The sequence below is a fragment of the Lissotriton vulgaris genome, chromosome 9 (genome assembly GCF_964263255.1).
Source record: "Lissotriton vulgaris chromosome 9, aLisVul1.2, whole genome shotgun sequence".
Classification (NCBI taxonomy): Eukaryota; Metazoa; Chordata; class Amphibia; order Caudata; family Salamandridae; genus Lissotriton; species Lissotriton vulgaris.
Genome location: NC_141697.1, coordinates 65,541,010 through 65,555,610, shown reverse-complemented (window position 1 = coordinate 65,555,610; position 14,601 = coordinate 65,541,010). Strand labels below are relative to the sequence as shown.

At 39.4% G+C, this 14,601-nt stretch overlaps 1 protein-coding gene across 1 annotated transcript in view; it reads left to right on the top strand.

Moving 5' to 3' along the window:
• AVEN (apoptosis and caspase activation inhibitor) overlaps positions 1-14,601 on the top strand; it is a 1,005,515-nt gene that overhangs the window by 859,249 nt on the left and 131,665 nt on the right. The window contains exon 3 of the mRNA XM_086937037.1: positions 13,217-13,287. Coding sequence (XP_086793163.1) covers positions 13,217-13,287 — 71 coding nt within the window. The remainder of the gene's footprint in view (positions 1-13,216; positions 13,288-14,601) is intronic.

The window sequence follows — 14,601 nt, the reverse complement described above, 5'->3', positions numbered from 1 at the left end:
CTTATGTGTGGTGCAGAGAGTTTTAAACTGGACTCTCTGTTTGATTGGCAGCCAGTGAAGACGATGAAGAAGATTGGAGGTGTGACAGTGCTTTGGTAGGGCAAAAAGATTGCATGCCTCCACATTCTGTCCCCGTTGAAGTATCATAATAACTGTTTTATTCACGCCAAGCAGAAGCCCATTACAGTAGTCTAGAAACTATTATTAACAGATTGAACAATCAGTTGGCGGGTAGGGGCATCGAAAAACCCGAGAATGGTTTTTAGGCTGCGTAGAAGGCCAAAACATGTACTAGCCACTTTTTTTGCGCGAGGCTCCAATGAGAGGGTGGTAAAAATCAAGACCCCTAAATCCTTGACTTTGTTTTTCGGTTGGGAAGGGTTGCCCAGGACCGCGGCCCACCATTAGTAGTCCCAATTATGGATATCACGGCCTACCTAGAGCACCTCCGTCTTGGCAGAATTGAGCTGTAGATAATTGTCTGCCATCCAGTCTGAAATGGCCAGGACATCCGCACAAAATTTTAGTTGGTCCTGAACAGGATTGTTAGAAAAGGTGAATACCAACTGGGTATCGTCTGCATAGGATACCATTTTGATATTCTGTGCTTTGGCCAGGAGGGCTAGTGGGCGGACATACACGTTGGACTCAAGGCAGAGCCCTGAGGAACACCACAGCTAAGGGGGTAAATACTAGACAGATAAGGGGAGGCATGCACCTGAAAGGAGCGCTCAGATAGAAAAGAGGCAAACCAGGCCAAAGCCTTACCTTTAACCCTGATCTCTTCTAACCGTTGGAGTAGAATCTTATGGGAGACTGTGTCAAAGGCCGTACAATGATCGAGTAAAAATAGTGCCGAAGTATTGCCCTCATCTAGCGTGGCCCACAGCTGCTCTGTGACCACCAGAAGGGCTGATTCCGTGCTGTGTATAGACCGTAACCCGTTCTGTGAACTGTCTAGAATCTGATCAACTTCTAGATATTTGGTCAGAGTGATGTTAACATGGGACTCCATATTCTTGGCCAGGTGTGGGAGCAGAGAGATTGGGCGAAGATTCTCCGTTAAAGATGTGTCTAGTGTGGGCTTTTTCAACAGTGGAATGACTTTAGCATGCTTCCATGACTTAGTAATCACTGCCGACAGGAGCGATCGATTGATGTGTTCCCGGCCCTTAGTCAAAAGACAGTTATACATTTTCCTGAAGATGTCCGGTCTTATAGGATCATCGGGAGAGCCTGATTTGACTTTAGCTGCCAGGCCATCTAAGTCTTCAAGAGACACGGGTGGCACAATTTGTAGGAAGTGAGGGGACGCTATTGAGGTAGGGGTCACCATGGATTTAGAGGCACTCCGCCTTGTATCGAGTGCGTGAGGTCACTTGCGCTACTAGGGTATTTTAGAGAATCCGTAAAGTGGGGTAGTTAATAGTGTTTCCCACAGCTCACCGCATTCCTCAAGTAGATATAAGGGTATGTATGCCTGAGTTAGTGGAAACAGACCTATGATGTGCTTGGCACAGGTCCTCCCAGGGTGTTGGAAGTCACTCTGGACTCCTAAGCTTCAGAATTTGGCGTTGGGAGTGATAGACCGGAAGGAGAGACAATGTTTGGATAGGTTTTGGGATTGATGGATACATCTTATTGGCCGTGATAGACCGGAAAAGGAGCAGAGACGTGGTTTGGATAGATGAGAGGGCGGATATTTATTCAGCATCAATGAGGAAAGATTTGTTTTTGCCATAATAGTTTTTCAGGAAACTTCGTACCATAAATGAAGACCCTGGTGACAGATAGCCACGTTTCTAGAGTTTGATAATGGTTGCATTTATTTTGTGTGGGTGGTTTTTTTTATTAGTGTAAACGTGACAGGAGTAGTAGTGGTCCCCTTTGATTTCCTGGAAAGGGTGGAAGTTGCAGAGAAACATGCTGAAAAGTTGATACTTTTTTGGATTGGAAAGGCATGAAACAAAAGATGGGGCTGATGGAACAAGGTCTCAGACTTAAGGTGTTAAAGACTGTATTGAAGTATGAGGCAAATTTTGGCTTCACTCTTTACTTCAATGACATTTGGATGTCTATTTAGATTGTATTGCTTTTTATTTTGTTTATTTGGGTTTGCATTTGTCATTTTTCAAACTCCTGGTTAAAACAGTGTTGTTGTATGCTTATTTATGCTTTTTTAATTGGTATTGCTGCATTCACTTAAGAGCAGTTTGCTTTTTATGTAAACTTTTAACAAGTCAGCAAACATACCATTGGATTTACTTCACGTACACTCACTAGAAAATCAACGTTCTCAAACCCATGTATGTTTCATCTAACACCCTCCCACTCCATCTTTGGGAGTATGAACGACCTGGCTGCAAACCTCCACACAGACCATTTCCAATATGGGTCGCAGCAGATCAAGCTTTTCACTGCTCTACCAGGCGAACGATTCAGACTTTTTGGTCAGTCAGTCCTTGCCCTCCAAGCAAGATTGCCACTTGTGGGTTTCCTGAGGCCCAAAAAAATACACATGGACAAAGATCCTGGATTTAAACCACAGTTTCCCTTTCTTTAAAGAATTATAGTATAACACGAAACCAGAATTCTTCATATTGATTACAAAGAAGAAACTGTGACATTAAGAAAGATGGAAGGGAAGCAAAAACTATTGAAAGAGATGTGCACCGAATACGAATGTGCATGTCCAAAACAGATGAGCGGGTTCGACAATTTAAGTCTAATAACTCATTTAAAGCTATGATGCAATCGATAATATATTTGTGCACATATTTTCAGTCTTGAGAAAGCTCAATAATTGAGTAACAGTACAAAAGATAGACGGTTCCAGTGGGACAATTTGAAAGAACACACATATTTATGCAGCAGCATCCATAAAATTACTTGCACTGTAACATTTTTGCTGAATATTATTTATTCATATTGAACATCAATCTGAATGCTCAAAATCCAGCAAAGCATCTGGAACATACGTATGCAAAAGTGCTCGAACGTGTAGAAGGGAGAAAGGAAGGACTTGTGTGCCAAGTGAGGGTTAAATGAGGGCGGAAAGGGAGGACAATATTATTCACAAAAGAAAATGGTTTGTCCTACATGACCATTTTATACAAGCAAATTCATTAACAGCTATTATGTCCCTGAAAAGGCACAATGAATACTACACTGTTGCCCACACTGGCATATATACAACAAAATGTTGACGTTTCGACCCCTTACAGACGTATGTGACCTTGATCCTTACAATGGGGTCTTCCTCAGGACTGTGAAGGGGCACCTGCGAATTTAACAAAGGAAATACTTAGAACTTAATATTGTTTATAATGTAATCTCTAGATGTAGAAGGGAAACTAAATTACAGTGATCCACCATTGGCTAGGTGGTTGAACTGATAGTAGTGGGCCTGTGGGCTCCTATGTCAGAGAACGAACAGATGGCAACCTAAAAAAGAGGGCAGGGTTGAGCGCCATCAATTATTTGCAAATGGATTGCATTTGGGGTTGATAAGGTGTATATACACATAATGTAGAATTATCATGTACTTACTTCTTATTAGGTAAATTCACATTCCAACTATGTTTCTTTGAAAAATGTTCGCTTCAAACAGGGGGCAGAGATTAAATCCAAGTGTTCCTAGTTACTGTGAAGAGTAACAAAAAATGCAGGGGACCTGTTTTTTATTTTTCTTTCTGTATTTTTTTCTTTTTTTTTGTTACTCTTCCCTGTCTTTTTTGTTTGTTACTCTTCACAGAGATTATTTGGTCAGACAAGACTCACCATTTCCATCCTTTTAATTGTATACACATGTGCTTTAAAAAGACTGTGAATATCCTCTCAATATGATAAATCCAACCAGAGAAAGCCAAAGGCTCCCTGGACTTGCTTGGGTTGGAAACAACCTTGTTGGCTAGTAGTCTTTCTGCTTTGGTATTCTTACAGTCTCTTGCGGATGAATACAGATGATGAAAGTAAGTCAGTCTCTAGTTTTTCAATACGTTCTTTGTCAAGTAGTGAGCCTTACGTTCTCTGATTGCTGCTTTCATGATCACAAATCTACAAACAACCAAAACTCTATCTCCGAAAATATAAATCTTGCAAAACAATTGGGTAGGTGGTCTCTGAGGAGATGTTTCCTTCATAGTGCCAATTTTCTATTTATAAGATATTTGTTGGGGTGTTGGTATTAGCTGGGCTAGTGCCAAAGCTGAGTAAGAGACAACACAACACCCTTGCCCTAGAAAAAGCCAGTCCTGGCTTCCATTGGAATAAATGTGTTGAATCAAATCTCTAAACTTAGTACAGCAAAGCTTCCAGGAAGATACCACTAGGTGCATAAAAGCTCACATTACAGTCCTGCACTTGGCCACCCAACCCTTCTAAACACACACACAGACACACAATCCCCCCACTAACACTCTAATGCTTCGTGATTCAGTGGACCTCTACGCATCACCAAATTGTACGGTTGCTGTATGGATTTAATGATACGGCTCTGTACGAAACTTCTAAATGAGTAAACAACCTTCTAATATTTTCGTTGGCCTGGCTGCTCCTGCCACGGCAGTGAGATCTCATGGATTTCATACTGGGCTCTGATGGATTCACACTGAGATGTGATGGAGTTCAAACTGTGATGCTATGGATTTTATACAGAGATGCAGTCCATTTCATATTCAGTTTTGATGGGTTGTATCCGGATATAAGAGGGATTTCATATTGGCGTGATGGATTTCACGTGGTCATGTGATACATTTCATATTGAGAGGTGATTTTTTTTTATACTGTGGGGTGAGGGATTTCAAACTGAGAGGTGACACATTTCATACTGAGAGATGACATTTCTTACTGAGTTGTCATACATTTTACACTAAATTGTGATGGATTTAATATTGAAATGTGATGGATTTTGTACTAAGACCAGATGAATTTTGTACTGAGATGTGATAGAGTTTGTAAGGAGTCAGGATGAATTTCATGCTGATATTTGATGGATATCAAGCAGAGATTTGAAGAGAATTTCATACAGATATGTGATGAATTTCATATCGAGGTAAGACGAATTTCATACGGGGATATGATGCCTTTCATGCCAAGTTGAGATTAATTTTATACTGAGATGTGATGAACTTTATACTGAGATGTGATGAATTTCATACCAAGATGTGATGAATTTCATACCGAGATGTGATGAATTTCATACCGAGATGTGATGAATTTCATACCGAGATGTGATAAATTTCATACTGAGATGTGATTGAGTTCATACTGAAATGGGATGGACTTCCTACTACAAATGGAGTGAATTCTATCCTAAAACTGTAGCATCTTCATCCTGAGGTGTGATGGAGATCACATTGAGATGTGATGGATTTCACACAGACGTGCAAAATTACATGCTGAAATTTGATGAATTTGTAGTTGAGGTTTGATGGATTTTAAAGTGTATTTAAATTCATGTTGAGATGTGACAGGTTTCGTGCTATGAAGGAATGATTTCCATTCTGAGATGGCATAGGCTTCGTCCTGAGATGGGATGGGTTTCGTCGTGAAATGGGATGGGTTTCATATTTAGATGCAGAGGGTTTCATCCTGAGATTGTATGGGTTTCATCATGAAATGGGATGGGTTTTGTTCTGTGACTGCGAGATTCATTCTGCCACGGGATGGGTTTCATCTTGCGTTGAGCTGGTTTTCATACTGAGTTATGAAGGGTTTCAATTTATGATGGGATGTGTTTCATGCTGGCATCTGATCTATTTCAGGCTAAGGATGTTAGAGTGTCAGGGTCCTATCTATGACCGTTGCCAGTTTGGATTGCTTTACCATTGTACGCAAATGACTTTATTTTCAACGACAGCATCTCCATTCTTGCTAAGTGTTAACCAAAGACAAAACAGAAGTTCTCCTGCTACATTTTAAGTTCTGAAGAGGTCAAATGTGAACATAAATATGTTAAATATGTGGTAATATGGTTTTTTAATTACTTGCAAGACACAGTCAAATATATTATGTGTGGAAGAATTAAAAATGATGATAATGCCCTTTTTTTACTTTATTGACAAACACTGTCCCTCTTATACTATCACAACACTTATTTGGCTTTCTACTTATATTTACTTTTCTGGGGACATATAAGAGACCTAGGTTTTGTCTTGGGAAACAACTATGCAGATATAATTTGCCTATCTGGTTTAACTACCAAATTACTTTTTTAGTCCCTGAGGGGTTTTATTGGTATCCTGATTCTGTCCCTAACTGGCATGTAGGACACCTCCCTGGCTGCATACATTGGGTCTCATATCTAGCAACAATAGTTGGGATTACAATGAGAGTCAATGTGATCCAGCACATGTGTTTCAATGCAAGTAGGTTTGATCAATACGAGATTAAAGTGCCTCACAATTTGAAGACATTTTTGACAAACACTTGAACCTTGGCTTCATCTCCACTACCCTTTGCATATTTTTCCATGCCCTATGCTTGTTTTCTCTGATCCTAACCTGCTGCTGATAGACTTCATGATTGTTGCTGTCATGAACGTAAACTTTTTTGAATGGAAATCATTATTGTTGCTTCAATGCACTCTTGGTGGTCATTGGCTCAACTACATATGTGTAAGCGAACAGCTCCTTATTCCTACCCATACAGCAATGAGCTCTCTCTGTTCTGCTGTGTTCTGATACCTACTAGAAAAATCCCTATAGCCACTGCCCTTCTAGTGTCAGAACTGCTCCTTTTTACTCTGCTGACTATCCCCCACTCCACACTTACTCCTTTTGTCCTGCTTTACTTACCATATTGCATGATGTAAACTTAACATATTTCTCCTTTTATATTTTGTATTGTTTGATCCAGGATATCCAGTGTCAACTTCTGTTTCTTTGTTTTCTCTATTAGTTATTCTTATTACCTGCACCTTCTTTTAAAAAAAAGTTATTATTCACAATTCTTCAGATTTATTCAAATACTGAACAACTTATGTTCTTCTATATCATGCTGTCATCCTGAGACTTTAATTAATTCTCTGTTACAGTAATATAGGTTATGCATTTCTGTTCTCTATATTTTCTATTGACACACACACACACACATATATATATATATATATATATATATATATATATATATATATATATATATATATATATATATATATATATCCACAAAAAAACCTCCGACATGGAGCCCCGACCCTTCAGGGCGGTCTCTTACAGCGGGCACGGAGAAGCCTGTCAAACCATCACACCAATGAAGCAAGCAGAGAGACCCAAAACTGAGGACTGAAGCTTTATTCCGGGTCATGCGGCATTATGAAAGCTTCCCAAACTCCAATACTCCAACATGTTTCGGCGGGTGGGCCTTGGTCACGGAAGGTAGCCAACCACCAAGTGCGTCAATGCACACATTTGAAATGTTTTAGTCACATGACTATCTGTGAGCATACATGTTCCATAATGCACTCGAAGCGTTATTATGATGCTGGCTACATTTTGGCATAGCTGGTGCCTGGCTCACTGCATGTTGCCGGTGCACTTGATCTTGAAATTTATGCAGTCACGTGAATATACATTACAGCGAATGCTTAATGTTCTTAGACTCCGTCAAAAAGCTCAGGTCCCGAGCACGATTAGTGTGGAAGTTCTCCACACCGAATCCCTTCCAGCGCAGCACTACGATTTGCTCGTTAGCTTTACCTTCGTAGCTGTGTGTATATATATGTATACTAGCAGCCCGTCCCGACGTTGTCCGGGTATGAATTGCTGCCGGGCAGTGGTATATTGTTTTGTGGGATTTCGTTTTGATAGTATTTCTTATCTGTGACAGGCCTGTGAAACGCTCCGATTCACAGTGCACTGCTGATGCATTAAAGAGTGCGCGTTCAGTAGTGTGTGAACTCGAGTTTCCCTACTTTATTTTCCCTTGCAATATTATATAGCGCGACCTCGACAACATGGCATGAGCACAATTTACATTACAGAAGAACACATTCATTTGTGGTAGGCACGGGGAGACAAACGATTTGCCTGGAATCACAGGATGTTGAGTTGATGCTGAGATTCGAACGTAGCTCCCTAGCTCTAAAGTTCGCAATTCTAGAACTTGTTGCGGGAGGTGTGACTAAAAGTGTATGTTGGTGCTGGCCATCAATGAGAGAGACCTGTGCATTTTTCAAATGGGTGGTGAAAAAATATGAGTATGTTGCTGGAGATGTGGGAAGCCGTGCTACCAATGTACTTGCCGGGGGAGGGTAAACACCCATTATTCTGCAACTTTCTTTTCGCATACCATCACTCCGCATACTTTCATTACGAAAGTACCATGACTCCGCAATGCCATTATAACGCATGGCATTACATTTTATATGCTTTTACCACCCATACATTTACAACGAAATTCGTTGTAAATGCATGAATGGTAAAAGCATGTTTTTTTAATGTTTGGATATGATAAGTATGGGTATAGGGGTATATGTTTTGGGGTACTGAGGTATATGTTTTGGGATGTTTGGGTATTTTAAGGGTTCAGATATAGTTTTGGGTTATGGGGTACAGGGGTAGTTTTAGGGTTTAGGGATAGGTATGTGTTTTGGGGTACAGGGGTATTTTTAGGGTTTGGGGTATTTTTGGGTTCAGGGGTAGGTTTGGGTTTTGGGGTACAGGGTTATATTTTAGGGCTCAGGGCTAGGTTTGGATTTTGGGGTACAGGGGTATTTTTAGGGTTCAGGGGTAGGTTTGGGTTATGGGGTACAGGAGTATTTTAAGGGTTCAGGTTTTGGGGTAGGTTTGGGTTTTGGGGTACAGTGGTATTTTTAGAGTTCAGGGCTAGGTTTGTGTTTTGGGGTACAGGGGGTTTTTTAGGGTTCAGGGGTAGGTTTAGGTTTAGGTTTTGGGGTACAGGGGTATTTTAAGGGTTCAGGGCTAGGTTTGGGTTTTGGGGTACAGGGGTATTTTAGGGTTCAGGGGTAGGTTTGGGTTTTGGGGTACAGTGGTATTTTTTGGGTTCAGGGCTAGGTTTGGGTTTTGGGGTACAGGGGTATTTTTATTGTTCAGGGGTAAGTTTGGGTTGTGAGGTACAGGTGTATTTATAAGGTTCAGGGCTAGGTTTGGGTTTTGGGGTACAGGGGTATTTTTAGGGTTTAGAGATAGGTTTGGGTTTTGGGGTACAGGGTATATTTATAGGGTTAAGATGGGTTAGTGTTTAAGGGTGTTGGGGTATTTTAAGGAGTAAGGGTGGGTTATGATTATGGGGTGCAGGGGTATTTAAAGGGACTAGGATGGGATTAGCACACAAAATGAGACATGGCATGAAGGGCGGGACGTACCACACGCCCCCAGCGTTTGTCACGCCCCCAGCACACACCCACAGCACAACGCAGACATGCCCACAAGGGACTACTTTGCTGGCACGGTTCTTTTACCTTTTAAATGTATATGGTGGGCGTCTGCATAGCCTATGTCCTTCTGCTGCAACTGCCCTTTCCAACGCTGTATTGGGTGGTGTGATTGGTGCTGTGGTTCCTGAGATTACCCGCCTCAAAGGTTTGGGCTCTCTCTTTATTATATTAGTATAGATATATATTCCACAAATCCCTTCTTTCAAGAGAAGGTTTGTACTTTGAAATGCTGGAGTATTGACAAACGAATTAAAGGATTGGGGAAGAAACCCTTTTGTGAGTGCTGACTTATTCTCTTGAAAGAAGGGATTTGTGGAATATATCAAAGCGGGGCTCTGCTTAGAAGTCCAAGCACCGGTGGAAAGAGCGCCATTGGACCGCAAAATCGAGCCAAGGCTGTGGATGTGTATATATATATATATATATATATATATATATGTTTCCAAAAGGAAGCAATTAAGCCGCAACACCAGCAATTTTCCTTTTTAAGTTAATTTATTCTTAAATCCATTTATCACCACCAGCACAGTTTGACCCAAGCGTTCCGGTAGTCCTCTCTACCTTGATCACGGTCAATTCATCACATGATTAACAATTTTTTTAAACTACTCTAACAGGAAACCATGATTGAGGCGTTTCCTGTTTGTTGTTCAAGCTTCCCAGCGAATTCTGGGCTATGTAGTTTGCTTGCTTGATACAAAAAAGTATTAAATATATATTTTTCACATACAAATGCATAAATTTAAATAACAATATTCTCATCGGACATACATTATTTAATCTGGTAATATCACACTCTTATTCTCATATTAAGGATTTTCATGCATGGTTTTACATTTTCCTGTCCTTGCTATTTTTTATATATTCTTTTCCGGGTATCAAAGTTTCGAACTATTGTTCCCTCTAGTGGGTGGTCCAATTTTTATATTATACATACTGTTCTTATATTTTTAATAATCTCATTTTAGAACCCTCCAGTGGGTCTTACTTTATTGAACCCCTAAAATTACTTCTCCTTTATAATTTTGTGAGTCTGATATTTACCACTGATTGTCTTCTTTCTTCCGTGAGTCTAATGTTTACTACTGATTTTCTTCTTCCATCCATTATTATTAGATGCATTTATACAGACAGAGACTAATTGTTAAGATTCATAAATGTATATAGAGTTCTTCCGACTGATTCAATCCATATGGTGTCATAGTCCGGAAATTTAAGATGTGTCTAGACTCCTTTTGTCGCAAAGTTTTTTCTCGATGGCAACCTCTGTCAGTTAACGGTATGGTTTCAATTCCGTAGAATTTGAGGGATTTCCAATTCCCGTTGTGATGCGTCTCCATATGCTTAGCCACAGCATTATATATATATATATATATACATATATATATATATATATATATTGCACTTCAAAAGGGCTACAGGCTGAGATGTTCTGTGTTTGATGCAGAGATATGTTGAATTCCATATGGAGATATGATGGGTTTTGTATCATACTGAGATGTTCTGGTTTTAAAACTGATACCTGTTGTGTTTCAATCTGAGATCAGATGACTTTCATACTGAGATCAGATGACTTTCATACTGAGATCAGATGACTTTCATACTGAGATCAGATGAATTTTATACTGAGATCAGATGAATTTCATACTAAGATCGGATGATTTTCATACTAAGATCGGATGATTTTCATACTAAGATCGGATGATTTTCATACTGAGATCAGATAAATGTCATCCTGTGAACTGATGACTGAGATCTGAGGCCTTGGCACTGAGATCTGATGACTTTCATTCTGAAATCTGATAGGTTGAATTTCTGACTGAAATATGATGAATTTCATACGGAGTACTTATGAGTTTCATACTGTGATTTGATGACTCTTACTGAGATGATAGGTTTAGTTTTATACTGAAATATGATGAATTTTGTTCTGAGATCTGAGGAGTTTCTTACTTAGATCTGATAACTCATACTGAGATCTGATGACTTTCATACTGAGATGATAGGTTGAGTTCTATACTAAAATATGTTGTATTTCATACTGATACCTGATGCATTTCATAACTGAGATTTGATGAGTTTCATACTTAGATCAGATGAGTTTTATACTGAGGCCTGATGAATTTCATACTGAGATCAGATGAGTTTCATACTGAAATCTGATGAGTTTCATACTGAGATCCGATAAGTTTTATACTGAGATCTGAAAACTTTCATTATGAGATACGATGTGTTGAGTTTCATACTGAAATCTGATGAATTTCATACTGAAATCTGATGAATTTCATACTGAAATCTGATTAATTTTATACTGAGATCTTGTGAGTTTCATACTGAGATATGACGAGTTTCATACTGAGATCTGACGAGTTGCAAACTGAGATGTGATAAGTTTTATACGAAGATGTGATGAGTTTCATACTGAGATATGATGAGTGTCATACGGAGATCTGATGACTTTCATTCTGAGATCTGATGGGTTGAATTTCATACTGAAATATGAATTCATACAGAGATCTGATGACTTTTATACTGAGATGTGATGGGTTGAGTTTCATACTAGCATATGATGAATTCATACTGAGATCTGACGAGTTTCATACTGAGATCTGACAAGTTTCATACTGAGAACTGATGAGTTGCAAACTGAGATCTGATACGTTTCATACGAAGATGTGATGAGTTTCATCTGATGGGTTGAATTTCATACTGAAATATGATGAATTCATACAGAGATCTGATGACTTTTATACTGAGATGTGATGGGTTGAGTTTCATACTAGCATATGATGAATTCATACTGAGATCTGACGAGTTTCATACTGAGATCTGACAAGTTTCATACTGAGAACTGATGAGTTGCAAACTGAGATCTGATACGTTTCATACGAAGATGTGATGAGTTTCATCTGATGGGTTGAATTTCATACTGAAATATGATGAATTCATACAGAGATCTGATGACTTTTATACTGAGATGTGATGGGTTGAGTTTCATACTAGCATATGATGAATTCATACTGAGATCTGACGAGTTTCATACTGAGATCTGACAAGTTTCATACTGAGAACTGATGAGTTGCAAACTGAGATCTGATACGTTTCATACGAAGATGTGATGAGTTTCATCTGATGGGTTGAATTTCATACTGAAATATGATGAATTCATACAGAGATCTGATGACTTTTATACTGAGATGTGATGGGTTGAGTTTCATACTAGCATATGATGAATTCATACTGAGATCTGACGAGTTTCATACTGAGATCTGACAAGTTTCATACTGAGATCTGATGAGTTGCAAACTGAGATCTGATACGTTTCATACGAAGATGTGATGAGTTTCATCTGATGGAATGAATTTTATACTGAAATATGATGAATTCATACATGATGAGTTTATACTGAGATCTGATGAGTTTCCCATTGAAATATGATGACTTCCAAACTGAGATCTGATGAGTTTCATACCGAGATCTGATGAGTTTCATATTGAGATTTGATGACTTTTATACGGAGATCAGATGAGTTTCATATTGAGATCCGAGGAGTTTAATACTAAGACCTGATGGGTTTCATACTGAGCCGTGGCAGGTAAGTCTTCATACTGGGGCCAGATTGGTTTCACCCATGTTTATATAAAGACTCAGCGTATGGTATTCTCTTTTTTTCTTGTTTTTTATTCTGATCATTTTCTTGTTTTCTTCAATGCACATAACAAAGAAAACATACATTTGTCCAGTCACTTCATCTGTAATCTATTATTCCATCATGCTGGATTGCTCTAACCCAAGATTTGGTTTCCCTCTTGCCTGCAGGAGATTCGTTTGCCCAGTTCCGGTTCGCAGATGAGAAAGAATGGGATACCGAACAGTCCGGCCCCAAGCAGGTAAGCCTTAATAAGTAGGTGCACCGGGGGAACTCTCTAGTATTTAATGGTGTAACGGTATGTCTAGTTGTCATGACACAGGGTCTGCAACTGGCAATCGAGTGGGTGAGGCATTTTTTGTGTTAAAGGAAAATGTGACTTAAAATTTCATGTTTTGCCTTTTGCATGGTTAATATTCAGTCAAGATGGCAATAGACAAAAAAAGCTACAGCAAATATATTCTGCAGTTTTTTAAGGCTTAGCCACTGTTGTTTAATTCCTTCCACTATGTGTTTCAGACACTTTTTCGTAAATGTTATGCATTTCATCACACTGTTTGTGTGCTTTTGCTAGTACTTTTCTAGTACTTTTTAAATGTTTGCATACGTTTTTTAGCCCTTTTCCATGTATATTTCAAAACACTTCTTGTGTGCATACCCTGAGACGTTTCATATATATACATATCTACTACATGTTGTGTGTTTCTATTCTACATGTTGTGTGTGTTCTATTATTTTATGTGGATGTTTCTGATACCAAGTTTTATCTGTTTCCTTATAGGTTTTTCCAAGTTACGTTTGGTTAAAAATAGTGGCAGGATTGACTTTTCAGTTTATTTTAAGCTATTTGGTATAGTGCAGACTTAGCTCAAAGAAGCCGTGGAGTTCTTTACACAGATGTGTCATATTGTAGTAGGAAGATCTCAAATCTGAGGTGTTGTAAATAGAACAGTAAGGGTGTGGGGGTCTGGCAGTGTTTGTTGTGGCGGGGAAGTGTGAAATAAGTATTTGGGAGCGCTCTAGCTTCAGGGCCTGCCCTGTAAACTGCTTTGGTAACTAAACGTCTTCCCTCTGAAAAAGGCAGTAGATTTCCATGTTGTCCGTGGTTGGGTTGCATCTGAGCCGGTAAAAGCATGTTTGCACCTTTGTGCCACCTGAAGGTCATAGTGACGGATGCTGACGGGGCTGGCTCATCCTCTCTGCCTTCCGAGGTTGATCAGAAAAAACAGTGGTTTGTGTAATAGAGAAGCCTCTCTTCGGCCAGAATACCCTCCCGGATGAGTTCTGCGCTACACTGCAATTCTTAATGCACAGAGAAACATATTCCACTGTCGAGGGCCGGATGGCCAGAACTTATTTATTCTCATTGCGGATAAATCTGAAAACTTATCACTGCCAGTTTGTCTCCTGAAATAGTCACAGGAGTTTAGCAAAGCAGAAAAGAAAGAGAAACCTAAGTGGTTTATTCAGAGGAGGCTCTTGTAAGTAACCAGAAAAAACTCGTTCCCACTAACCCAAAAGGTGTGAGAGCACACTGGTGGAGGGCAGCAGAACA